The sequence below is a fragment of the Macaca thibetana genome, chromosome 7 (assembly GCF_024542745.1).
Source record: "Macaca thibetana thibetana isolate TM-01 chromosome 7, ASM2454274v1, whole genome shotgun sequence".
In the NCBI taxonomy this organism is placed as follows: domain Eukaryota; kingdom Metazoa; phylum Chordata; class Mammalia; order Primates; family Cercopithecidae; genus Macaca; species Macaca thibetana.
The window spans coordinates 84,832,166-84,857,724 of NC_065584.1; the positions used below are offsets into that span (position 1 = coordinate 84,832,166).

Here is a 25,559-nt window from a genome sequence, read left to right on the forward strand (position 1 = left end):
GACAATACTTTCCTAAGTTGGTATGGTGAATCAGCCATAGAGGTAGAAGGATAAATTGGGGATTTCTGAATATGGAGCTGCAAAGTCCTTGGATCGGGATATGAATCTGTCAGTTTGGAACTGGGTAATTTCCACTGACTAAGGGAGCTTGGGATGAAAATATAATCAGAAACAACACAACTAAACCTAATTGAAGGAAATGTAAAACCCTGCATTAGGGCTGGGTGTGGTGGCTCAGGCCTGTAATCCCAGCACTCTGGGAGGCCAAGGCGGGTAGATCACCTGAGGTCAGGAGTTTGAGACTAGCCTGGCCAACATGGAGAAACCAAATCTCTACTAAAAATACAAAAATTAGCTGGGTGTGGTGGTGTGTGCCTGTAATCCCAGCCACTTGAGAGGCTGAGGTAGGAGAATCACTTGAACCTGGGAGGCAGAGGTTGCAGTGAGCTGAGATCATGCCACTACACTCTATCCTGGGCGACAGAGCAAGACTCCATTTCTAAATAAATAAATAAATATTGTAGGTGCTATTATGGGCAAAACTAGGAACAGATTTTGAAGCATCTAAGGCAAAACTTTTTCTTTTTTTTTTTTGAAACGGAGTCTCACTCTATTGCCCAGGCTGGAGTGCAGTGGCACGATCTCAGCTCACTACAACCTCCATCTCTTGGGTTCAAGCAATTCACCTGTCTCTGCCTCCCGAGTAGCTGGGACGACAGTTGCACGCCACTACGCCTGGCTAATTTTTGTATTTTTAGTAGAGATGGGGTTTCACCATGTTGGTCAGGCTGGTCTCAAACTCCTGACCTCAGGTGATCCACCTGCCTTGGCCTCCCAAAGTACTGGGATTACAGGCATGAGCCACCACGCCCAGCTGGCAAAACTTTTTAATGAGTGAAAATGTTCGACAATAGAATAAGCTGACTCAAAATGGAGAGCTCATCATTAGATGGGTATAAACAAAGTGGAAAGACAGCCTGTTTAATGATGTGAAAGGGAGATTGGGTAATATAGCTTCCACGGTTCTTTCAGATTCACATTTCTGTTATTTTAGATTTCTGTTTTTCAGACCATTGTGTATATACTCCTGAGATTTGTGGTAACACACGAGGGGATATATAAAGCCACAGACAAACCCAGGGCTTTTTCCTGGGTCATCAGTTTTACTAGCAGATTCCAGAAGACTGCCAGGCTGGGTGGCTCATGCCCCTAATCCCAGCACTTTGAGAGGCTGAGGCAGGTGGTTCACGAGGTCAAGAGATTGCGACCATCCTGGCCAACATGGTGAAACCCCATCTCTACTAAAAGTACAAAAATTAGCTGGATGTGGTGGTGGTGTACCTGCAGTCCCAGCTACTCGGGAGGCTGAGGCAGGAGAATTGCTTGAACCTGGGAGGTGGAGGTTGTAGTGAGCCGAGATCGCGCCATTGCACTCCAGCCTGGCAAAAGAGTGAGAGTCTGTCTCAAAAAGAAAAAAAAAATTTCAAGAAGACTTTTTTTTTTTTTTTTTTGAGACGGAGTCTCGCTTTGTCACCCAGGCTGGAGTGCAGTGGCACGATCTCGGCTCACTGCAAGCTCTACCTCCCGGGTTCACGCCATTCTCCTGCCTCAGCCTCCCGAGTAGCTGGGACTACAGGTGCCCGCCACTACGCCTGGCTAATTTTTTGTATTTTTGGTAGAGAAGGGGTTTCACCATGTTAGCCAAGATGGTCTCCATCTCCTGACCTCGTGATCTGCCCGTCTCGGCCTCCCAAAGTGCTGGGATTACAGGCGTGAGCCATCATGCCCGGCTAAGAAGACATTTTTATATTAAAAGAAACACAGACCGGGTGCGGTGGCTCACGCCTGTAATCCCAGCACACTTTGTGAGGCTGAGGTGGGTGGATCACAAGGTTAGGAGTTTGAGACCAGCCTGACCAACATGGTGAAACCCTGTCTCTACTAAAAATACAAAAATTAGCTGGGCGTGGTGCCAGGCACCTATAATCCCAGGTACTCAGGAGGCTGAAGCAGGATAATCACTTGAACCTGGGAGGCGGAGGTTGCAGTGAGCTGAGATTGTGCCACCCACCTTGGCCTCCTAAAGTGCTGGGATTAGAGGCATGTGCTACCACACCTGGTGGGCAAAACTTTTTAACGAGTGCACTCCAGCCTGGGTGACAGAGCAAAACTCTGTCTCACAAAAAAAAAAAAAAGAAAAGAAATAAAAAAGAAATACAAATACATTTTGAAGAAAAAATTTAAATGTGCAAGAGTAGGGGCCAGGCACAGTGGCTCCCACCTGTAATCCCAGCACTTTGGGAGGCCAAGGCGGGTGGATCACGAGGTCAGGAGATCATGACCATCCTGGCTAACACGGTGAAACTCCATCTCTATTAAAAATACAAAAAATTAGCTGGGTGTGGTGGCGAGCGCCTATAGTCCCAGCTACTCGTTGGGAGGCTGAGGGAGGAGAATGGCGTGAACCCGAGAGGTGGAGGTTGCAGTGAGCTGAGATCGCGCCACTGCACTCCAGCCTGGGTGACAGAGCAAGACTCTGTCTCAAAAAAAAAAAAAAAAAAAAAAAAAAAAAAAAAAAGAAAAAAAAAGTGCAAGAGTAGAGGACTTAAAGAAATGTTCACGCCTTTCGGCTCTCTGACCATGGCGGTTGGCAAGAACAAGCGCCTTACGAAAGGCGGCAAAACGGGAGCCAAGAAGAAAGTGGTTGATCCATTTTCTAAGAAAGATTGGTATGATGTGAAAGCACCTGCTATGTTCAATATAAGAAATACTGGAAAGACGCTCGTCACCAGGACCCAAGGAACCAAAATTGCATCTGATGGTCTCAAGGGTCGTGTGTTTGAAGTGAGTCTTGCTGATTTGCAGAATGATGAAGTTGCATTTAGAAAATTCAAGCTGATGGCCGGGCGCGGTGGCTCAAGCCTGTAATCCCAGCACTTTGGGAGGCCGAGACGGGTGGATCACGAGGTCAGGAGATCAAGACCATCCTGGCTAACATGGTGAAACCCCGTCTCTACTAAAAAATACAAAAAAAAAAAAAAAAAAAACTAGCCGGGCGAGGTAGCGGGCGCCTGTAGTCCCAGCTACTCCGGAGGCTGAGGCAGGAGAATGGCATAAACCCGGGAGGCGGAGCTTGCAGTGAGCCGAGATCGCGCCACTGCACTCCAGCCTGGGCGACAGAGCAAGACTCCGTCTCAAAAAAAAAAAAAAAAAAAAAACAGAAAATTCAAGCTGATTACTGAAGATGTTCAGGGCAAAAACTGCCTGACTAACTTCCATGGCATGGATCTTACCCGTGACAAAATGTATTCCATGGTCAAAAAGTGGCAGACAATGATTGAAGCTCATGTTGACGTCAAGACTACCAATGGTTGCTTGCTTCGTCTGTTCTGTGTTGGTTTTATAAAAAACGCAACAATCAGATACGGAAGACCTCTTATGCTTAGCACCAACAGGTCCGCCAAATCCAGAAGAAGATGATGGAAATCATGACCCGAGAGGTGCAAATGACTTGAAAGAAGTGGTCAATAAATTGATTCCAGACAGCATTGGAAAAGACATAGAAAAGGCTTGCCAATCTATTTATCCTCTCCATGATGTCTTCGTTAGGAAAGTAAAAGTGCTGAAGAAGCCCAAGTTTGAATTGGGAAAGCTCATGGAGCTTCATGGTGAAGGCAGGAGTTCTGGAAAAGCCACTGGGGACGAGACAGGTGCTAAAGTTGAACGAGCTGATGGATATGAACCACCAGTCCAAGAATCTGTTTAAAGTTCAGACTTCAGTTAGTGTCAAATAAAAAGTGCTATTTGTGGGAAAGAAAAAAAAAAAAAAGAAATGTTCACTTGGCTGGGCGTGGTGGCTCATGCCTGTAATCCCACCACTTTGGAAGGTCAAGGTAGGCAGATCACCTGAGAGCAGGAGTTTAAGACCAGCCTGGCCAACATGTTGAAACCCTATCTCTGCAAAAATACAATAATTAGCCAGGCATGATGGCAGGTGACCATAATCCTAGCTACTCGAGAGGTTGAGGCGGGAGAATTGCTTGAACCTGGGAGGCGGAGGTTGTAGTGAGCCGAGATCGCGCCACTGCACTCTAGCCTGGGTGACAGAGCAAGACTGTGTCTCAAAAAAACAAAGAAAAGTAAAAAAGAAATGTTCACTCGCAGTACTCCTAGTATATACTTGCTTTCTCGGGTATCAGGGGTATGTTCATGGAAATGTTTGAGACCCTCTGCCCTAGTGATCACACTACTCAGGAGCAGAAGTAAGGCCAGGGATGATCCTGGAATCCTGACACACATGAAATGAAAAGTCAGGGAAGACCCCACTTGAAATAGTAACTTGGATAGGCTCTTGGCTTAGAAAGGGCATCTACTGAAATGGTACCTAGGCTATGGGAAGGATTCAGGCAGAGAGCCCCTTAGGGACAATGCCTTTTTACAGTAGGGACCAGAGGAGAGTTTTCATAATATCCACTCTTGGCTTGACTATGTTTTCTTTTTTTCCCCTAGAAACTGGTCCACAATGTGCATAACCACATCACCAATGACAAGAGATTCAATGGGTCTGAAAGGTATGGTCCCCTTGAGGAAAAAGAATGAGAAGGTACTTTGCTGAGGACAGGGAAGTAGAGGGGGATGCTCCAATACAGCAATGAGACTCAGGCTTTGATCTCACCATACCTTCTTAGGCCATGGAGGGATTTGCCACAAAGTTGATTAGTGCCGGGTACCTCTGTTTGTCTGGCTCTTACAAAGCGGACAACCTTATTCATTCTCTTCTCTTTGTGGCAGCATCAAGTCCTCTTGGAATATTTCAGTAGTGAAGTTTCTTCTGGAAAAGCTCAAGCAAGAGCTGGTGACCAGTCCCCACAATTACACTGATAAGGAGCTAAAAGGTGAGAAAAACTGGTTTAACTCCTATGCCATCCTTTCTCCCCCTCTCCTCCCACTCCTCTTTCTTGGTCAGAGGAGAAGAGGAATAATAGAGATGATTTAGGTGGTTTTGAAAATAGTGGATTTGAAACTTTTTTTGGCTATTCTCACCTAAAATATATTCATAGAATTATCTCAAATTGCCTGTTTATTTCCCTCTCAGTCTGAAACGAAAATGAGAGAAGGAAAGGTCTAGAACACCATCATGTATTCTGTTTATGCAGGTCTTGAATCTAAGATATTATAAGAAGGAGGAATCTAAGGTGTTATGAGAAGGTGTTATGTTCAGAAGCCAGGCCTGCCCCTTGGTCCCTAAATATTATTTCCCAGGCTTTCTCTTTCCTTGCTCTCTTTTGTTATTTGTAGCTAACACTGAAGTATTACGAAAGCTTCTGCTGAAAAAGTACTGGTAGGGCCAGGTACCGTGGCTCATCCCTGTAATCCTAGCACTTTGGGGGACCAAGGCAGGAGGATTGCTTCAGCCCAGGAGTTCGAGACTAGCATGGGCAACATGGTGAAACCCCATCTTTACCAAAAACAAACAAACAAAAATAAAAATCAACTGGGCGGGGTGGCATGCATGACATAGTTCCAGCTACTTGGGAGGCTGAGGCAGGAGGATTGCTTGAGCCTGTGAGGTGGAGGTTGCAGTGAGCCAAGATTGTACCACTGAACTCCAGTGTGGGCAAACCTTGTTTCAAAAAAAAGAAAAAATACTTGTAATCTTATATCAAGAGTGGCAATAGGGGTAGATTGTTGTTGTTTTTTAATTTTTTTAAAAAATAGAGACTGAGTCTTACTATGTTGCCCAGGCTGGTCTCAAACTCCTGGGCTCAAGCAATCCTCCTGCCTCAGCAGGAGGCCTCCCAAAATGTTGGGATTACAGGTGTGAGCCACCACACCCAAGAAGAGGTAGGTTTTATTTGGTGGAGGGAGCTGGGAGACACAGGAGCAAGTGGAGTTGTCTTTTTCCAGTGGGAGATATTTGGGAGGAGTTAGTGTTGGAGATGGAGGTGGGCAAAGAAAGCTAAACCAATTAGCCGGCCACGGTGTGTGCACCTGTAGTCCCAGCTGCTCAGGAGGCTGAGGCTGGAGGATCACTTAAGCCCAGAAGTTTGAGGCTGCAGTGAGCTATGACCATGCCACTGCCCCCAAGCCTGGGTGACAAAGCGAGACCCTGTCTCGTAACAAAATCATTAATAAATAAAAAGAAACCTAAACCAAAGAGGAGTGAATAGATGCTAATGTCTATGCCAAGAAAGCCCAGCATCTAGGCCAAGTGCGGTTGCTCACACCTGTAATCCCAGCACTTTGGGAGGCCGAGGCAGGTAGATCACCTGAGGTCAGGAGTTCGAGACCACCCTGACCAACTTGGAGAAACCCCGTCTCTACTAAAAAGAGCCGGGTGTGGTGGCACATGCCTGTAATCCCAGCCACTCGGGAGACTGAGGCAGGAGAATCGCTTGAACCCAGGAGACAGAGGTTGTGGTGAGCCGAGATTGTGCCACTGCACTCTAGCCTGGGCAACAAGAGCAAAACTGTGTCTCAAAAAAAAAAAAAAAAAAAAGCCCATCATCTAAGTAGTGATCCCCAACCTCCCATTCATTAGTGTTAGGGCAGAAAAACGGGCTGAGGACCACTACTCTAGAGGACCCTCCTTCTTGCTCCCTTCCTTCCCTCCCCCTCAGGAGCCTGTGTGGCCTACTTCCTTACTAAGAGGCGTGAGTATCGCAACTCCCTGAATCCCTTTAAAGGCCTGAAGGAAAAAGAGGAGAAGAAACTTCGAAGTCGCCGATATCGGGTAGGTTTCTAGGCCTTTCTTTCAAGAAACTAAACTCTAAACCCTTCCCTGAGTGGGAAGGGCCAGAGGACATGGCATCTGAGAATAGGGTTGAGAGCCAGGAATGTAGGAAGATAGAGAATAACAGTGAGCCAGTGCTAAGATCTGACTTGGGAACTGGGTTCACTTAGGCACAGATTTTACACAGCCTTCCCCACCAAACCTCTTCCCCAAATCTAATCCATAGAATGTTTACCTTCCTAATCTATCTCCTGGGTTCCTGCCTTAGCTTTTTGCCAACCGATCCAGTATCATGAGGCATTTTGGACCTGAGGACCAACGTCTGTGGAAGGATGTGACAGAGGAGCTGATGTCAGATGAAGAGGACAGTCTTAATGAGCCAGGTGTGTGGGTGGCCCGCCCTCCCCGTTTCCGGGCCCAGCGCCTCACAGAGCTCTGCTACCACCTGGATGCTAACTCTAAGCATGGCACCAAAGCCAACCGTGTGTATGGGCCTCCCTCAGACAGACTGCCTTCTGCTGAAGCCCAGCTCCTTCCACCAGAACTTTACAATCCTAATTTCCAAGAAGAGGAAGATGAGGGAGGGGATGAGAATGCACCTGTCTCCCCATCTTTTGACCAACCCCACAAAACCTGCTGTCCTGACTTGAACTCATTCATTGAAATCAAGGTGGAAAAGGATGAATAAAATCTACAGCCAAGAATAACTCTGGCTTCCGCCATGCCCCATGTCTCAGAAATAGGTGGCCATGGGGCTTCACAAAATAATGAGATGCTCTGTGCAGTCTGAGAAAGCACATTTGCCTCTTTTTTTTTTTTTTTTTTTTTTTTAAACACAGTCTCTACTGGAAGTGGAAGCAGAACACTCTGGTGGGATAAAAACTTATCTAGAAGGGGAGAAACTCCCTCCTGTGTGAACAGTAAACCAGAAAATGTTTATTCCTCAGCATAAACAGTGTCTCAGAGAAGCCTGGTATGAGAAAAGGAGGATGGGTCCAAGAAACATGAGGCCTTCTTGACATATGCCCCGTCTCTGAGTTGTTTCTGCCCCTGCCCAGTTCCACCCAAAGCTCTGAGGAAGCAGCCCAGGTTGCACCTTTTGCTTCCCCATGACTACTGGTCTTGCTCTGCAGTGGAAACTGAACAGGACCAGTCCAGGTTAATACCGCCACCTGGTGGGCAGTTTCAGTCATGAGCTTGAGTCTTCTGACCAGAGGAACACAAGTTCTCACTATTGGGGAACTGGGATCCTGATATAATAGCTATTGCTTATTGAATTACATGAGAAAAATTTTACTATTCCTATCTTGCAGATGAGGAAATTAGGCTTAAAGAGTTCCCATGTCTCACTGGCAGCCTCTCTCCCACTATGTGACCAAGCAAAATACACAGCTTTGCAGCTATTTCTTGGTCCTGTTAGCCAAGCTGTATTTTGAAGAAGGGGTGTGCATTTTGGATGGATTGAAAAGCAAAAATGCCTTTATATTTATTCATTCTTACAACGAATATTGATTGTTTTACTAGGTGTCAGGTACTGTGCTATGGATATATTGTTGATAAGGTTGGACGCTGTACAGAGATTTTTTTTAGTCTAGTCAGGAAGCCAGGCAGTGGAGTAGGCAATGAAATGAACTGTGATAAGGGTGACCATGGTGGAGTGGAGTGCACTATAGCAATATACAGCAGGGGTAGCTAACCGACTCTTGCAGTGTGGAAAGGCGGCTTCTGAGAGGGTGTAATGTCTAAACTGGGAAGAGTTAATCAGGAGAAGGAAAGGGGAGGCTAAGAGAGTGTTCCAAACAGGGAACAGCAGGTACAAAAGTCCAGGGGCAAGAGAGAGTACAGACAAGGTCCAGTTCTACTGTAGACTGGTTTGGGGAAGGGATAATGCTAGAGGAGAGGCTGGAGAGTGAGACCTCATAATACAGAGTACAGACTTCAGCCCAAGGGCAGTGAGAAATCGTTGAAAGTTTTTTTTAGCAGGGAAATAAAATGACAGGTTTTGCCTACAGGAAGTCCCCAACTCACTGGTTTGACTTAGGATGGTTTGACTTAGGATTTTTCAACTTTACAATGGTGCAAAATGATTCGGTATGCTCCTCACCTTATGATGCAGTTACATCAGATAAACCCATTTTAAGCTGAAAATATCATAAGTTGAAGAAGCACTTCTGCCTTATGATATTTTCAATTTATAATGGATGGGTTTATCCAGACATAACTCCATTGTAAGTTGAAAAGCTTCTGTACTGAAAAATCACTTGACCTCAGGGTATAAGATGGATTGCAGGGAGCAAGCCTTGACCAGGAGACTTTTGCATTGGTTTAGGAGAGGAAAGATGGTGACTTGACATATATAGTGGTGATGAGGGGAGGACAGATTTGGAAGATGGTTAGGAAGCAGAATTAATAGAACTTGGTGATTGATAGGACTTGGTTGGATTTGAGGTTCAGGGAGAAGGAGGACATAGGGTTGATGCTCAGATTTCTAGTTTAAGCAGCTAACAGGATTGTGCCATTTACTCAGAGAATGCTAGAGGAGCCAGTTTCATGAGGCAGAGAAGATATCAGTTTAGGATATTGGGTGCTTCTGAGACAGCCATGTGGAGATGCTAGTAGTTAGTTGAGTTTTTAAGTCCAAGAAAGACTGGGCTGGAAATATGGATTAGGGAGTCACCTGTGTATACAGATTATAATTAAAGTATTGGGGATGAAGAGGGCCTTTGGAGATCCCAGCTCCAGTTCAGACTCTGGAGAGGCCACCTGAGGTCATGAGCACTATTGGAGCATGCCCTATTAGCATATGCATCTTCTACTTCTTCCCCTTCACTCATCTCTGCTTCCAGTTATCCCTTGAAAACACAGGCTATTCATCCCAATTGTGCCCATTGTTACCACCACCTCTTGCATGGGCCTCCTTTAATGGCTTCTCAGCATTTCATAAGATTTCCTCTCCCATCCTCACCCCAAAGGATCAAAGCTTCCAAATCTTAGTATTTGGAAGTTGTGTGGATATTTTGGATGCAATTGGAAGGAAGAATCAAGGTTCTCCTTCCCCATCTGGACACAGGAAAGGAGGGAACACATTATGGTTAATTCTGAAGATGTTGCTCACAGCAGGTTTTAGATGCAATCTGATAGCTCCCCTCTGTTCCTAGTGCTTTCAGTCCTCCCTGCTTCCAGTCTGGTAGGAAACTCTCCTCAGGATCAGAGAAAAGCTGTGGCCTTGACCAGGGAAACAGAGAGGCTGATTCTCAGGGGAGATGAGGTCAGGGAGACAATGCAACTAGGACAAAGAAGCCAAATAGTTTGGCACAAATTAATTTCCCAAAAGATATTAACCTCCTTTCTTTCCACATTCCCTAAGGCTACACTAAGATTATAAAAGGTGTTCAAAATGTTGAGATGAAAATAATATGCACAACTTGTTTGCATATAATTTTCATACTCGTTTACTATCTAAATACAAAGCAGTCATTTTCCTTCTCCATTCTACTTCCTCCGCCCCTTGCCTCTGATGTTCTAGTCTGGGCAAAATTAATTGGCTGTTTTTTTAAAAAATTTTTTGAGACGGAATCTCCCTCTGTCACCCAGGCTGGAGTGCAGTGGCGCAATCTCGGCTTTTTGCAACCTCCGCCTCCCGGGTTCAAGCGATTCTTCTGCCTCAGCCTCCCGAGTAGCTGGGACTACAGGTGTGTGCCACCACGCCAGCTAATTTTTGTATTCTTAGTAGAGACGGGCTTTCACCATACTGGCCAGGCTGTTTGCAAACTCCCGACCTCATGATCCACCCGCCTCGGCCTTCCAAAGTGGTGGGATTACAGGCGTGAGCCACCGCGCCCCGCCGCTTCAGCCAGGGTTTCTTTTCCTTATTCTTGATCCTTCTAAAATAGTCAATATCAGTCTCTTTTCCATCCTGTTCCTTTTCATTTGCAAATCCTCTACATGGCATTTCTTTTCTTCCTCTTAATACTTACTCCGTATCACCAGTCTTCTGTCGACCAAAACCAACGGGGGAAGGTATTCATTGGCCCTAAAACCAGGCCTTCAATCTCCATAATCACCTGAAATGTTTGCTAAAAATCTCATTTCCCAACACCAGGGGGTGTCTGTCTATCCCTCTAACTGTCCTACCCTTAAGGTAGAGATTAGTCCCAAACCTTTTCCTCACTCTTTTTCACTGCTTCTACACACACACTAGATCTCTTTCCCTCCCTCTCAAGGGAGAGATTAGTCCCATTTTCCTCACTCCTTTTCACTGCTTTTACAGACACAAAATTTCTCCACCATCACAAAACTTTTGGGTCCAGAAGGTGGTGCCTTTTAATTGCAGTTTATCTGTTTGTCTCTCATTCTATCCGGTCAAGCTTGTCCTTTCCTTTGCGCACCCTTCGGTCTCTGCATCGTCCACACTCCTCTTTGCTCCCCAGCTCTCCCTTTCTTTCGCTACCTGTCTTCCACCTCTCTCTGTGGGCTTCGTCGCTTTTCAGGACTGTCTTTGCGTACACGTCTCTGAACCTCTTTATGCATTTGTCTTCTTTCTCTCTGTCTTCCTCTTTATGGCTCTCTCCTTGTCTCACCATTTCTGTACCAGTCTCTCTCCATCTCTCCCACAGTCCCCACGCTGGGAACAAAGTCACGGTGCTAGCGCAGAACATGCCTCCTGTCGTCGGGTCCCAAGCCGCGACACATTCCACCATGCCCCTCCGCGCATTCCAACTGCAGACAAAGAGTCCCCGTCCCCTACCTCCACACTCTTTCCTGTTTCAATTCTTGAGTGATGTAGGGGCAGCTGCCCCAACTGCCCCTGCCCGCCTCTCATGTACAGTCCGCGGGCCTCCACATCCAGGGCAGTTAGCGCCAGCGCCCTCTCTGCACGCACACCAGCTATTCCTGCGCGGACACCCCCGGCCCTCTCACACACACCGCGCTCCGCCCTCCTAGGAAAGTAGATCCGGCCAAGCAGACAAAAGTTTGGGAGAGAAGTTCGGTCCGTGGCTAGCGTGAGAGCGAGGGGGGCGGGGGCCGGGGAGAGTGGGGCAGTCGGGCGAGTAGACGCGTGAACAGATAGACCTGTGGACGGGACAGCCGCGGCCAGAGGCCCTGCTAGCCCCGCTCAGCCCCAGATGCGCGAGGGGACGCAGCCCCTCCCGCTGGGGGATGCTGTGGGATTCCTGGCGCCGGGCATCCAGGCCGCCGGCTAAGCCCCTGTGCTTCCCCTGTGCCCCTGGGGAACCAGAGTCCGGCTGCAGGGAAAGAGAACCGGCCGCCCGAGACGCCACAGGGTGCCAGGCGGGAAGGGGGCGAGAGGCCCCAGACCCAAGGGCATGGAGCGGTTAGGAGAGAAAGCCAGTCGCCTGCTGGAGAAGTTCGGCCGCAGAAAGGGTGAATCTAGCCGGTCTGGGTCTGACGGGACCCCCGGGCCAGGCAAGGGGCGCCTAAGTGGGTTGGGGGGACCTAGGAAGTCAGGGCCCCGAGGAGCTACTGGGGGACCTGGGGATGAGCCGTTAGAGCCGGCCCGGGAGCAAGGTTCCCTGGACGCTGAGCGGAATCAGCGCGGCTCCTTTGAGGCACCGCGCTACGAAGGCTCTTTTCCCGGGGGGCCGCCGCCCACCCGGGCCTTGCCTCTACCTCAGTCGTTGCCCCCCGATTTTCGGCTGGAGGCCACGGCCCCGGCCCTCAGCCCCCGCTCCAGCTTCGCCAGTAGCTCGGCCAGCGACGCTAGCAAGCCGTCCAGCCCCCGGGGCAGCCTGCTGCTGGACGGGGCGGGGGCTGGCGGAGCTGGAGGTAGCCGGCCTTGCAGCAATCGCACCAGCGGCATCAGCATGGGCTACGACCAGCGCCACGGGAGCCCCTTGCCAGCGGGGCCGTGCCTGTTTGGCCCACCGCTGGCCGCAGCACCGGCAGGCTATTCTCCCGGAGGGGTCCCGTCCGCCTATCCGGAGCTCCATGCCGCCCTGGACCGATTGTACGCTCAGCGGCCCGCGGGGTTCGGCTGCCAGGAAAGCCGCCACTCGTATCCCCCGGCCCTGGGCAGCCCTGGAGCTCTAGCCGGGGCCGGAGTGGGAGCGGCGGGGCCTTTGGAGAGACGGGGGGCACAACCCGGACGACACTCTGTGACCGGCTACGGGGACTGCGCCATGGGCGCCCGGTACCAGGACGAGCTAACAGCGTTGCTTCGCCTGACGGTGGGCACCGGTGGGCGAGAAGCTGGCGCCCGCGGAGAACCCTCGGGGATTGAGCCGTCGGGTCTGGAGGAGCCGCCAGGTCCTTTCGTTCCGGAGGCCGCCCGGGCCAGGATGCGGGAGTCGGAGGCCAGGGAGGACTACTTCGGTGAGTGAGAGAAGTGGTTAGGGACGGGAAGGGACCCGTCACGGCATTCGGTTCTCCACTGCCCCGACGGCCCAAAGTGCCGGCACCCCGGGGTCCGAAGTGAAGACGCGGGACTAGGAAAGAAACAAGAGGGATGGATGGGGGCGGCCCCAGAGCACTGTCCCCTTGCTGCTAGTTTTCAAATGAACCAGGGCTCCTTATTTCTGCTAAATTCAACCCTCCTGGTATCGCGTGAGTCCGTTTCTCAAGCATTTGAACCTCGGTTTTTCGCGGCAGGAGGCCTGGTAGGTAAAGGACCAAGTGGGGCAGTGAGGGCGCATCCCCCCCAACCTGCTCCCCCCTTCACGGCGGTGCCCCTGGAGGTTTGTGCGCGCCGCGCCCCCACCCGGGCCCAGGCTCCGCCCGCAGGAATTCGGAGAATGCGCGGGTGGGGGGGCTGGGCAGGCTGGCCGCGTGCGTGCCGACTCCTGCCCGGGCGCTCCAGGTGCCCACGGGCGGGGCGGCCGCCGCCGCGCGGCGGAGGGGTGGGGTTCGGGGATGGGGGGGCGCTCCCTAGCACACACAAGAGTAGTGGCGGCTGTCGGGGAAATGGAGCCTGGGAGGCGGGATGGAGCGTCCTGGGACCTAACTGCTGTCCCTCCCCAGTCCTGTTGGCTAGGTGCGTGCGTGGGCATTTAATCAGAGACCCAGTAGTACCAGCCTCTATTTTCCCCATCCTCCGGAAGTCAGGGCAAAAGCGATGACTGCTGGGACACCATTACCTCTGGATGGATAACGACCCTGTGTTATTGCCAGAAATAACCTGATCTTGAATTCTGGTTATAACCTCTCAGAATTCAGGCTAGAAGTAGCGCCTTACTTCCTGACACTGTTAAGGAAACCTGGTCGCTGTCTCCCTCCCCTACTCTGTTCAAAAAGTATTGATTGATTATATGTCTCAGCTATGAGGAACATTAGGGTCTTGAAAGATCTTTTAGTCAGAATTCACAGGCACTACTACACACCTAAAAAACTTCGAATATGATTGTGATTGGAAAGAAGTGGCAGGCTTACCCCCTAAGGGCTGTGGGCCTCTTTCACTTTTCCAAGCATCTCTTCTCACCACTCGTGCCCCACTCCTGGACCCCATGCTGTAGAACTCTATGGCTAGAAAAGTGAATAGGAAGAGGAACGCGGCCAGGGAGGGATGGTTGGGTAGGAGGTTCAGAGGTAGCAGGGCGGCAGGCTACAAGGGCGCTGCATAACTCAACCCCCAACCTCCACCCCCATTCTTTTCCCCACTTCCAAATCCACCGAGAGGAAAGCCCAGAGGAGATGATGCCAAACCGCTTTGATCAAGGAAGACTGAATGACAGGGCCCATTTAGCAGTTTCGTTTTGAGGCCCAGGAGAGGTGGCTAGTAAAGAAGTCTTTTTGGCTGAACCATCAGAGCCAAAAGGAAGAAAGGAACTCAGAGAAACTGCAATAAAAGAGCAGGAAGAACATAGGTGTAGATATGCTGGGTTAGATGAGGTAAGGCCAACATGCCTGAGCAGTTTCATTTGCTCTTCCCATAATGTCCAAGGTTTCCTAAAGAACGGCTCTGACGGGACCCCCTGGCATGGCAATATTGGGGCAGATCTTCACTTCCATGAGGAAGCCACATTTTGAATTCAGAGATGGGGGCCCCGTCTCCCTGGGAGTGAGATTGCCTCCTTTGACAACCCCTACGTACCCCTTGTGCCGCCAGCCCCAGCTTGACTGTACCCTCCTCCTGCCCCTAGTAGGGGCCCTCTTCCTTGGCTTCAGCCTTGCCCAGCTGCCAGAGGGTGGGAGCAGGACAGGTCTGGGCCCATCAGTTGCTGCAGCTGCTGCACAGGCTCCCAAGCCCCTGGGCAAAGACTGGGATGGGCCCCAACAGGCAGGGAGTGTGGCAGCCTGCCGAGGGGGAGAGGTGGGGCGGGCCCGTTGGGATCTGCTCCCCAAAGACAGGCCCTAGCCCTCACTCATGGGCCTGGAATTGGGGAGTGGAGGGAGGGAAGAACACACCCAGGAAAGGCGAGTCCCAGAGCCAGGTGTATGTATCTTAGCGGGGGACTTTGGAGAATAGCAAGCAGTTCAGTTCTGTGTTCTTCCCAAGATAGAAGGTGACTAGGAGGCATCAGGGGCTCTGCTACTCTCCCTGCTTTCCTGTTCAACCCTGGTTCCTGGAACACACCCTACATTCTCAGCAGTCACCTCCCCACAGGAGTCATGCTCACATGGTCCCCTCTGCACAGAGCCCTCTGCTGAGCCAGATCCTTTTCTCCATCCTTGGAAGTCTGCAGCAGAGAGAAATCATTCTATTACTGAACAGCTCGTTTGACTGATGGGAAACTGAAGTCCCAGAGAGGCTTTCTGGGCCTAGCCTGCTTTCTCTAGAAAGTTTTTTCAAGTCTGCTGCTGAGCACCTGTGGACCGGCATCTTTGGCCATTCATCCTACACACTGCAACAGAGATCATACCTTGCCTGTATAATCTTTTCTCCCCAACAGAAACTAAGCATCTGAATGCCAGGGACCATATCTCTGACCTTCTCCAGGTTTCCTCAGGTAGTGGTGCTGTGTTAAGCACAAAATAGATGCTCAGAAAATATCTGTTGAGTAATTAAACAAGAATGGATCTGCTCAACCAAGATCTTGCTACATGTCATTACTTCTTATCTTCTCTTCTCAGAAGGGAGCCCATCAAAGGGAGACTGTGACCCCTGGCACATCAGGAAAGGGCAGTCAGGAAAGCTTGGGAATCCCTGGTTTTGACCTGGGGGAGTAGAGTGTGACACTCTTTTCTCTTCTCAGGCACCTGTATCAAGTGCAACAAAGGCATCTATGGGCAGAGCAATGCTTGCCAGGCCCTGGACAGCCTCTACCACACCCAGTGCTTTGTCTGCTGCTCTTGTGGTGAGTGTAGCCCCAACACTCAAGCACTCCCCTCCCCTGCCCACATACACACAAGTGCTATAGGGAACAGGAGGAGAGCTTTTGCCTCTTCATTTGCTCACAGAGCAGCTGTTGGATCCCCACCAAGTGTCTGGAGGTCCGCAGCTGCTCCGCCTCTCTTGCTTCCTTGTCTGCCCTCTACTTGGCTCTCCCTTCCCCTGGTGGGTCTCCTTTCTGGAGTCCCTCCTTCCTTCCTTACCTCTGTTTCTCCTTCTCATGCCTCCTTGCTTGCCCATCCTGGACTCGCCTGGCCCTCCAGCTTCTCGGTGGGGCTTGGTCTTGGGCAGCCAAGTTGCCTGGGGCGACAGTGAAAGATTGGAATGTGGGGAGGGTGGGGGCAGGCTGGGGGAGTGGGGAGCTGCTGGGGGCGGAGAGGGGGGTTTTCTCTTGGCTGGTCAGAGTTCAGCCACCTCACTAGAGTGCAGGCCACCGGGCCATGCCAAGCTGATGACATCACGCTCCAGGAATGCCTGCCACTGTTAGCTCAGGAGGCCCACTTAGAAAGGGGGGATGCTCCCAGCGGCCTTAACTGCCCCCCTCCCCTCCCTCATTACCCCCTCCTCCCTGCTTACCCATTCTGATTCCTTTGCTAAACCTTTAATCTCCTATCTCTGCCTGTCTGACTTCAGCACTCAGCTTTTCTCACTCCCCCAGTTTCTGCCTGGTTCTCTTTAGACTCATCTGTCTGTCTATCCTTCTGTTTACAGGGCCTCTTCTGGCTATATCTCTTTCCCTCTCTTTCCTCCCCTGTGTCTCATGAGCTTCTAAGTCAGCTTTCCTAACCCACTGGACAGAATTGGAAGTGGGGATTTTGAGGGGAAGAAGGCAAAGGTGGGAAAATTGCTCATGCTCCACCTGTTCTCACTCCTCCCCTATCCCTGATAATGTAGACACCTGGGAGCAGTTCCTGGGGGTTGGTCACATGGGGAATGGTCCTGCCTTGTCTGCTAGAAGAAGATCCTGGGTTGTCTCTTACCCTAGAGACTCTGGGTCCCTCTAAGCTTAGGGAAGCAGCCTTAAACAAACAGGAAAGGGGACCTGCTTTGCTTCCAAACAAAGCACTTTGTCCTGCAGTAACTCCAGTCCTGACCTCCATAGAGTCTGTCCCTGGAAGGAGACAGATAGGCCTTTGAGAGCAGGATAGACATGCTCAGGTGAAGAGGCTTCTAGGTTGAAGGGTCCCAGAGGGCAAGGCCTGTAACAATGTGATTCTCTCTATGCAAATCATATAGTACCTTATTAAGAGCTCATGTATTCCAGCATGTAGTTGGCTTTACTCTCCCAGGTGGCTTCCTATGCACTGGAGAGGAAGGCAGTTTGTTTAGGGGAGGGCCCTAGAAAACTGTTAAGGAGGCAGGAGCTAGAGGAGCAGCAAGCAGAAGAGAGGGGAAGTTGGCTGGAATGAAGCCAAAGCAAATTGGAATTGCATCAGATGGAATTTTTGTGTGGGGAAGAAGGACAGACAGCAGTTAGGAGGAAAAGTACAAAGTCCAGGTTTAAATATATTATGCAGCACTGGGGAGCAGTGACCCCAGAAGTCTTGCACCTGGGCTGTGGGATAGGTTCCAGCCCCTTTTCTGCTGTTTCTAGGGCGAACTTTGCGTTGCAAGGCTTTCTACAGTGTCAACGGCTCTGTGTACTGTGAGGAAGATTATCTGGTGAGTAAGGGTCACCTGGACCTGGAATTGGTTTCCATACTGACCCCCTTCTTGGTGGCCCATTGGAGTACCACCCATCATTCTCAGTTTGATAACAGCCTCCCTTTGTCTTGTCTTTTACTTTAGTTTTCAGGGTTTCAGGAGGCAGCTGAGAAATGCTGTGTCTGTGGTCACTTGATTTTGGAGAAGGTAAGTAAAGTGCCTTCAGCTGAGAACTCTCACTGTGAGGCTGAGGAGTGGAATCAGGAACTAAATGGATACTGAGAGAAGGTTGGGGGAAGAAGCCTGTCACCAGATGAATCACTTTCATCCCATTCCTCCCCAGAGCAGCTGTTTACAGTGGCTTCCCTCTGCCTATGGAATCAAGTCTGGGCTCAAAAGCCTGTCAACCCAGGCTTCTGTAACCTGGCCCCTTCCTAATTCTGCAGGCACAGCCAGGCCTTCCAGCCTGAGCTAGGAGTGTGGGGTCCTGAGTCTTTTTATTTATTTATTTATTTATTTATTTATTTATTTGAGACAGAGTCTCGCTCTGACATAGTGGCATGATCTTGGCTCACTGCAACCTCTGCCTCCCAGGTTCAAGTGATTCTAGTGCCTCAGCCTCCCAAGCTAGGACTACAGGCGTGCGCCACCATGCGTGGCTGATTTTTGTATGTTTAGTAGAGACGAGTTTTGCCATGTTGGCCAGGCTGGTCTCGAATTCCTGGCCTCAAGTGATCCTCCTGCCTCAGCCTCCCAAAGTGCTAGATTACACGCATGAGCCACCGTGCCCAGCCTGGGGTCCTGAGTCTTAATCCCCTTTCTGCTACTGGTTAGAATCACTTGGGACTCAGTTTTATTTTCTATAAAAAGGAGAGATAGGATTAAATCAGTGATTATCAATCATGGTAGCCTAGCAGATCAGCTGGGAAGAACTAAAAAAAAACCCAAAAAACAAAAAAAATGTGTTTGGATCCCATCACCAGAGATTGTGATAATAGGCCTGGAGGAGGGCCAAAGCATTGATGTTTTTTAAAAGCTCCCTAGATGATCCTGATATGCAGCCAGAGTTAAACACTACTGGCCTGAATGCTCTCTCAGGCATTTTTCAGGGTTTCTGCCTCCATTTTAAGACTTCTTCCCCCACATTACATAGCATTGTTTCTAGGAGTATAGCAGCGGGTTGGATGAGGTTAATGGGAGTAATAGGGAGCATAATGGGCAGCTGGAGAACTGAGACTGGAGGGAGACTGATTCTCTTGCTACCCCATGAGCCAGATCCTACAAGCAATGGGGAAGTCCTATCACCCAGGCTGTTTCCGATGCATTGTTTGCAACAAGTGCCTGGATGGCATCCCCTTCACAGTGGACTTCTCCAACCAAGTATACTGTGTCACCGACTATCACAAGTGAGTCCACCCCTTGGGATGCAGTGTGGAACTGGGTCCAGGGGTTCCCCAACCTCAGCTCATCTCTTCCCTCTGTCTTTCAGAAATTATGCTCCTAAGTGTGCAGCCTGTGGCCAACCCATCCTCCCCTCTGAGGTCAGTATGTCTGGGTTCTCCTTCAGGGCAGCCAGTGCCACTGCCTCTGGCGTAGGGTTAGGGACATGCTGCCTGGCCTCCTGCCGGAAGCGGTAGTGCCAAGGAATGTACTCTGTGAAGATTCCCGTGTGACTCTGCCTCTTGGGGTCACCACCCTGACCCTAACATCCGGGCCTGGACATGTCTGAAAGCCTAACTGGGCCCAGGCTCTATCTCTTCTATCCCAGTCCAGAGGAGGAGACTTTCTTTGAGGTTGAGGTCACCAGATTGCAGATGTAGGGGCTGGAAAAAGGTGGGAAGAATCCTCAGCACTGGTAGGAATGGGTCAGAAATGATTTAAGCTGTGTGTAGAGGATGTACCTACGGAGAGAAGCCAGATCTTATTGGATTCCCTTGTTCCCAGCCTAGCCTACTTTATTTATGCCTCCTGTCCCTTTCCTTCCCCCACAACTGGGGGACGCAGGTAAGGCCAGGGCTCTTGTACAGAGGGAGTGTGCTACATGGGGGCAGCCCAGTGAAGGAGATAAGGAGAGTTCTGGTAGGATTTGCAGAGGCATCTTAAAACTACAGGTGATTGCAGAGAGACTCTGGGGCCATTTGTATGATCTTCCCATGGGGTGGGAAGGGTTATATATGAGGGAGGTGGAGGTGAAGCAACATGCTGCTCTCATCTCCATGGGGGTCTGCATGTTTCAGGGCTGTGAGGACATCGTGAGAGTGATATCCATGGACCGAGATTATCACTTTGAGTGCTACCACTGTGAGGTGAGTGTTGGGGTTCAGCGGTGCTGGAGAAGAAGTGGAAATGGGAAGAGGGTAGGAGTCAAGTCCTGCAACAACCAGACATCTATGGGAGAGGTGTAGGGCATGGGAAACCAGAAAGATACTGTGACCTATCTTCAGCCTTTTTTTTTTTGTCCCCTCCAGCCACTTTTTCTGGTCCAAGTTGCTTAGTCCTTTCTGAATCTGACTCTCCCAGAGTCAGGACTTTCTAAGAGTAGCGAGTCTGGTCAAACTGCTATACAGACAGACTTGTGTCATTATTTCTGCTGCAGCAGCGACACCTGGTGTCCAGCTGAGGTATTAATATTTTCTCAGATTGCTCTTCCATCCTGCCCTTCCCACCCCATCCCTTTCTTCCAGTTATTAGGAGTCAGGTGTTGAGCAGGGCAGACTCCTAAGATGCCCTCAGTATCCAAGGTGCCTGGGCTGAGGTGAACTAGGTGCCTTCTTCCCTAGGACTGCCGGATGCAGCTGAGTGATGAGGAAGGCTGCTGCTGTTTCCCTCTGGATGGGCACTTGCTTTGCCATGGCTGCCACATGCAGCGGCTCAATGCCCGACAAGCCCCTGCCAACTATATCTGAGCTGCAATCACTGCTGCTGCTGTCACCACCACTGACAAACTGCTCTGGCCAGTGGGCTCCTCTGAGGCCAGCCAAGGCAAATAATGCACTCTACAGGCCTGGCAAAAGAGTCCTCTGGGGAGGACCCCAAGGACTGGAGACCCAAAGATCATGACATTCCAAATGGATTGTGGAAGAGAAACCTTATATTTACCAGGGTGGGGGTGACTGGCCCTTTTCCCATGTGTGCATCCTGAGCTTAGGCACACACAGGAGGGTTCCAGTACTTTCTGAACATCTGATTCTGTATCTTCAGTATATATATATTGTTTGTTTTAGAGATGGGATCTCACCATGTTGCCCAGGCTAGTCTTGAACTCCTGGGCTCAAGTGATCCTCCCACCTTGGCCTCCCAAAGTGCTGGGATTACAGGCATAAGCCACTGTGTCTGGCCTAGTATATGATTGTGCATGAGTCACATAATGTTCTGGTCCCGGATTCCAAGAGTAGAGGACCTAGCTTTAAATCAACTAGTTTCAGCTAAACTAGCTAGAACCAAATCAAAGTGTAATTCTCCCTCCAGCTCCCCCAAACCCCAGAGTTTTGGGGTTGTGGTTGATGCAGGATGGGATCCCCCTGAGAGGCAGCAAGTCTAGGGTGGTGAGTTCCTGCTAGGCAACCAAATTTAAGCTCCTCACTTTTTTTGTGACACATGGTGTCAGATATGGGGTCCCCCACCTATATGTGGATGAAGAAGTAGAAACTCTGGACCTCATTAATGAGTTATTTATTGGCCTCCTTCTAAGGACTAGGAGAGCTCCTCATCTGTCTGCTGAGAATGGGGACCAGCTCTGAGTGGGGTTGCTGCCTATATTCCCTGTTTCTCAGGGACTCACGTGGGTCTGGGGAGGCTAGGTAGGTGCTTGTACGTGGTTGCTCTTCTCCTTGGCTATGGTAGGTAATAAGCAGGTCTGTGTGGGTGTGGAGCTTGTTGTGAGGATGTCTAGGAAGCTTCAGCTTAGCTACACTCCCAAGTTTAGGTGCACTGAGCCATACAGCCCAGCGTATGCATGTGTGGTTGTGTTCATGTGCGCGCGCGCGCGCGCGCGCACACACACACACACACACACACACACACACACTCTGTCTTACTCTCTTCTCAGGTCACTTGTACACTTGGTTTCCTAGTAGAATCTCACTTGCCACCTCTCAGAGGGGTCCTGGATTGCATCCATCACAATCCCAAAACTACAGTTGGGGGGAACTGGAGGGAGCAAAACACTGATTTGGTACTAGTCAGTTTGCCTGAAACTAGTTCACCTAAAGCTAGATCTCTTAAAACCAATTTACTGAAAACTTGTTTGCTTAAAGTTAATGACTTAATGACTAATTTGCCAAAAGCTTAATTCGTATTTTGGTGTGTTTATATCCATTTAGGTGTCCTATTCTTTTTTGTCTTGCTTCGGATATTTCAAGGATTTATATCTATTCATCCAAGAGTACTTCTGACTTATTATCAGCAACATAAATTTATCAAATTTGCAGCACTTTGTAAATGATGAGATTGCTTCCTACCTTTATGGATGTCTTTTTCTATGTTATCTACCTTTCAAAAACTTTTTTAAAAAGTTTAAAGTTTCTAGCAATAAATACAATTGGTACAGGCATTTTGTGTATCATTTTTTTTGTTTCTTAATCCAATATTCCTTTACAAATTAAATGCCTTGAAAAATGTAATGGAGTTCAATGTGATTTTGATGCTTTGGTCTAACTTCTACATTCCTACTGTTAAAAGGCCAGTATATCTTAAACAAATGAATAGGCATGAGGCATATTCAGTTGACTTACAATGAAAAGTTATACAGACAACAGTAATAACTAAGAGGGTGAATCTGCTAAACCCTTTTGAAATGCTGCAGATTTGATAAATATTTATTTTAGACTAATTGGTTTTAGGGGAATTGGTTTTAGGCAAATTAATCTAGTAATCTTTGATCTTTAGTCCTCATTTTCTATCACTCAGTGAGTTTCATACTGGAAATGATGACTCCTGACAACAGAAATTCCACATTTGGGGGCTATTCTAAGATGACTATGCCAGCCAACCTGGGAAATACATAGAGGAGATCTCTGAGTGAGAGGGAAAGAGTTCAGATTTATACAACTGAGTGCCAGAGGGGAAAATGCACCTTGTTGAAGTGAGAAATGTTCTGAAACTGAATTACTTCTTGTACAGCTGAGATCGCTTCTTCTGTACTATTGTTAAATAAGTGAATACAAAGGCTCTGTGATGGGAAATCCAGACAAGCTTGTGTAACTTTACATCCATCCCCTCAGGTTTTTTGTTTTTTGTTTGTTTTCTTTTTTACAGAATCTCGTTTTGTCGCCCAGGCTGAAGTGCAATAGTGCAGTGGTGCGATCTCAGCTCACTGCAACCTCTGCCTCCTGGGTTCAAGTGATTCTCCTGCCTCAGCCTCCTGAGTAGATGGGATTATAGGCAGGCGCCACCACACCCGGCTAATTTTTGTATTTTTAGTAGAGACAGGGTTTTGCCATGTTGGCCAGGGTGATCTCAAACTCCTGAGCTCAGATGATCCGCCTGCCTCAGCCTCCCAAAGTGCTGGGATTACAGTCGTGAGCCACTGAGCCCCACCTCTTTTTTTTTTTTTAAGTTGGGAGTCTTGGCCAGGCGCAGTGGCTCACCCCTATAATCCCAGCACTTTGGGAGGCTGAGGTGGGAGGATCACGAGGTCAGGAGATCAGGACCATCCTGGCCAACATAGTAAAACCCCGTCTCTACCAAAAATAAAGTTAGCCAGGCATGGTGGCGTATGCCTGTAGTCCCAGCTACTCGGGAGGCTGAGGCAGGAGAATCACTTAAACCTGGGAGGTGGAGATTGCAGTGAGCCATTGTGCCACTGCACTCCAGCCTAGGCAACAGAGCAAGGTTACATCTCAAAAAAAACTGGGCATGGTGGCTCATGCCTGTAATCCCAGCACTTTGGGAGGCGAGGCGGGTAGATCACGAGGTCAGGAGATCAAGACTATCCTGGCAAACACGGTGAAACCCCGTCTCTACTAAAAATACAAAAAATTAGCTGGGCGTGGTGGCGGGCGCCTGTAGTCCCAGCTACGCAGGAGGCCGAGGCAGGAGAATGGCGTGAACCCGGGATGCGGAGGTTGCAGTGAGCCGAGATTGTGCCACTGCTCTCCAGCCTGGGTGACAAAGCAAGGCTCCGTCTCAAAGGAAAAAGAAAAAAGAGCTGGGAGTCTCACTCTGTCACCCAGGCTGGAGTAAAGTGGCACAATTATGGCTCACTGCAATCTGTGCCTCCCGGGTTCAAGCAATTCCCCTGCCTCAGCCTCCCAAGTAGCTGGGACTACAGGTATGCACCACCATGCCTGGCTAAGTTTAAAAAAATTTTTTTAGTGACAGCATCTCGCTATGTAGCCCAGGCTGGTCTTAAATTTCTGGCCTCAAGTGATCTCCCACCTTGGCCTCCTAAGTCACTAGGATTAGAAGCATGAGCTGCTGTGCCCAGCTCCTGACCCTTTGTTTCTTACTGATTTTGGCCTCTTCTGTTCCTGGTCTGACTCATTCGTTTCTAGGTCTGTGCTGATTGTCCTAGCCTCGGGGCTCCCCAACATTCTGTTCTTGCCACTGACGCAACTTCTTCCTGAGGAAAAATAAATGATAACAGCTGATAAGGGCAGGCCATGACAAAAGAGCAGTGCCAGCCACCCCAACACCATCACTGGCAGGCTCCCAGATGTATCCTGCATCACAATCCTCCTATTTGCTGGGAGACTAATCTTCCTCAATATTTCTGTTTAGTATTTACAGTTTTTTAGTATTTACAGTTGATGATGAAAGATTCGTGGGGTGCTGCCAAGTATACATCAAAAGGTAGACCTTGTTTGGCCAACTTGCCACCTGATTTAATCAACAACCACTAGTGCTGAGATGCAGAAAGGGGGAAAATGGAGGAATTATGGATCAACTCTGTCTTTTCAGATGACAGTCACAGGACAAGGGTTAGGCTTTGACTGCAGACTTCAGCTCTGCTCTGGCCAGCGCTGTTCACCACAGGCCTGAGTGGGTTATCAAAAATAAAGCTGGTGGCTGGGTGCAGTGGCTCACATCTGTAATCCCAGCACTTTGGGAGACTGAGGCAGGTAGAACACCTGAGGTCAAGAGTTCGAGACCAGCCTGACCAAAGTGGAGAAACGCTGTCTCTACTAAAAACACAAAAAATTAGCCAGGCATGGTAGTGGGAACCTGTAGTCCCAGCTAGTCAGGAGCCTGAGGCAGGAGAATGGCGTGAACCCGGGAGGCAGAGCTTGCAGTGAGCCGACTTCGCGCCCCTGCACTCCAGCCTGGGCGACAGTGAGACTCCATCTCAAAAAAAAAAAAAAAAAAGAAAAAATCTGGTGATGGTTCTCTCTCTGCCTTACTCCTTAGAGAGTATCTTCCCCTCCACCACTTGGAGCTCTCAGGGCCAGGGAAATGGTAAGATGCCATTTATAATCAGGCTGGAGACTATCCTCAGTCAAGAAGGATGTAGAGAAAGACCTACTTCCAAGTACATAAAGCCAGCTGGATGAGAACCTTCAGATTGTACCTATAAAGAAGGGAATAAAAAGAGGAAAAGGGGCCGGGTGCGGTAGCTCACGCCTGTAATCCCAGCGCTCCGGGAGGACGAGGTGGGTGGATCGCGAGGTCAAGAGATGGAGACCGTCCTGGCTAACACAGTGAAACCCCCGTCTCTACCGAAAATACAAAAAAATTAGCTGGGCGTGGTGGCAGGTGCCTGTAGTCCCAGCTACTCGGGAGGCTGAGGCAGGCGAATGGCGTGAATCCCGGAGGCGGAGCTTGCAGTGGGCCAAGATTGCCCCACTGGACTCCAGCCTGGGCAACAGAGCAAGACTCCGTATCAGAAAAAAAAAAAAAAAAAGGAAAAGGGGCTGGGCATGGTGGCTCACGCCTGTAATCCCAGCACTTTGGGAGGCT

At 49.5% G+C, this 25,559-nt stretch overlaps 3 protein-coding genes, 1 long non-coding RNA gene and 1 pseudogene across 7 annotated transcripts in view; 4 read left to right on the forward strand and 1 right to left on the reverse strand.

The window, feature by feature from the left end:
- Window positions 1-7,756, forward strand: part of C7H14orf93 (chromosome 7 C14orf93 homolog) — a 24,978-nt gene extending 17,222 nt beyond the window's left edge. For all 3 annotated transcript variants that reach the window (XM_050796525.1, XM_050796524.1, XM_050796526.1), the window contains 4 exons: window positions 4,510-4,571; window positions 4,792-4,895; window positions 6,621-6,733; window positions 7,002-7,756. In XM_050796525.1, coding sequence (XP_050652482.1) covers window positions 4,510-4,571; window positions 4,792-4,895; window positions 6,621-6,733; window positions 7,002-7,421 — 699 coding nt within the window. In that variant the 3' untranslated portion in view covers window positions 7,422-7,756. The remainder of the gene's footprint in view (window positions 1-4,509; window positions 4,572-4,791; window positions 4,896-6,620; window positions 6,734-7,001) is intronic.
- Window positions 1-16,342, reverse strand: part of LOC126958377 (uncharacterized) — a 17,666-nt gene extending 1,324 nt beyond the window's left edge. Inside the window, exons 1-2 of the long non-coding RNA XR_007727171.1 lie at window positions 16,223-16,342; window positions 4,681-4,888 (exon numbers count right to left, since the gene is read on the reverse strand). This is a non-coding gene — a long non-coding RNA (uncharacterized LOC126958377). The remainder of the gene's footprint in view (window positions 1-4,680; window positions 4,889-16,222) is intronic.
- Window positions 1-25,559, forward strand: part of PRMT5 (protein arginine methyltransferase 5) — a 108,876-nt gene that overhangs the window by 31,684 nt on the left and 51,633 nt on the right. The window lies entirely within an intron of this gene.
- On the forward strand, window positions 2,616-3,809 carry LOC126958369 (40S ribosomal protein S3a-like; annotated as a pseudogene). The gene is made up of 2 exons (XR_007727162.1): window positions 2,616-2,901; window positions 3,474-3,809. The product of XR_007727162.1 is annotated as a 40S ribosomal protein S3a-like (transcript).
- AJUBA (ajuba LIM protein) lies at window positions 11,684-22,835 on the forward strand. The gene is made up of 8 exons (XM_050796523.1): window positions 11,684-13,066; window positions 15,883-15,984; window positions 17,614-17,681; window positions 17,808-17,870; window positions 18,939-19,069; window positions 19,153-19,204; window positions 19,901-19,969; window positions 20,444-22,835. Exons 1-8 carry the CDS (start codon window positions 12,061-12,063, stop codon window positions 20,567-20,569), a joined length of 1,617 nt encoding a protein of 538 aa, XP_050652480.1. The 5' UTR covers window positions 11,684-12,060; the 3' UTR covers window positions 20,570-22,835.

Excerpts from the sequence above, each read along its gene's own strand:
- AJUBA (XM_050796523.1), top strand. The coding sequence starts at position 12,061 with ATGGAGCGGTTAGGAGAGAAAGCCAGTCGCCTGCTGGAGAAGTTCGGC. Across the intron at positions 15,985-17,613 it reads CTTTGTCTGCTGCTCTTGTG|GGCGAACTTTGCGTTGCAAG; the intron begins GTGAGTGTAGCC and ends TGCTGTTTCTAG. Across the intron at positions 19,970-20,443 it reads TTGAGTGCTACCACTGTGAG|GACTGCCGGATGCAGCTGAG; the intron begins GTGAGTGTTGGG and ends CTTCTTCCCTAG.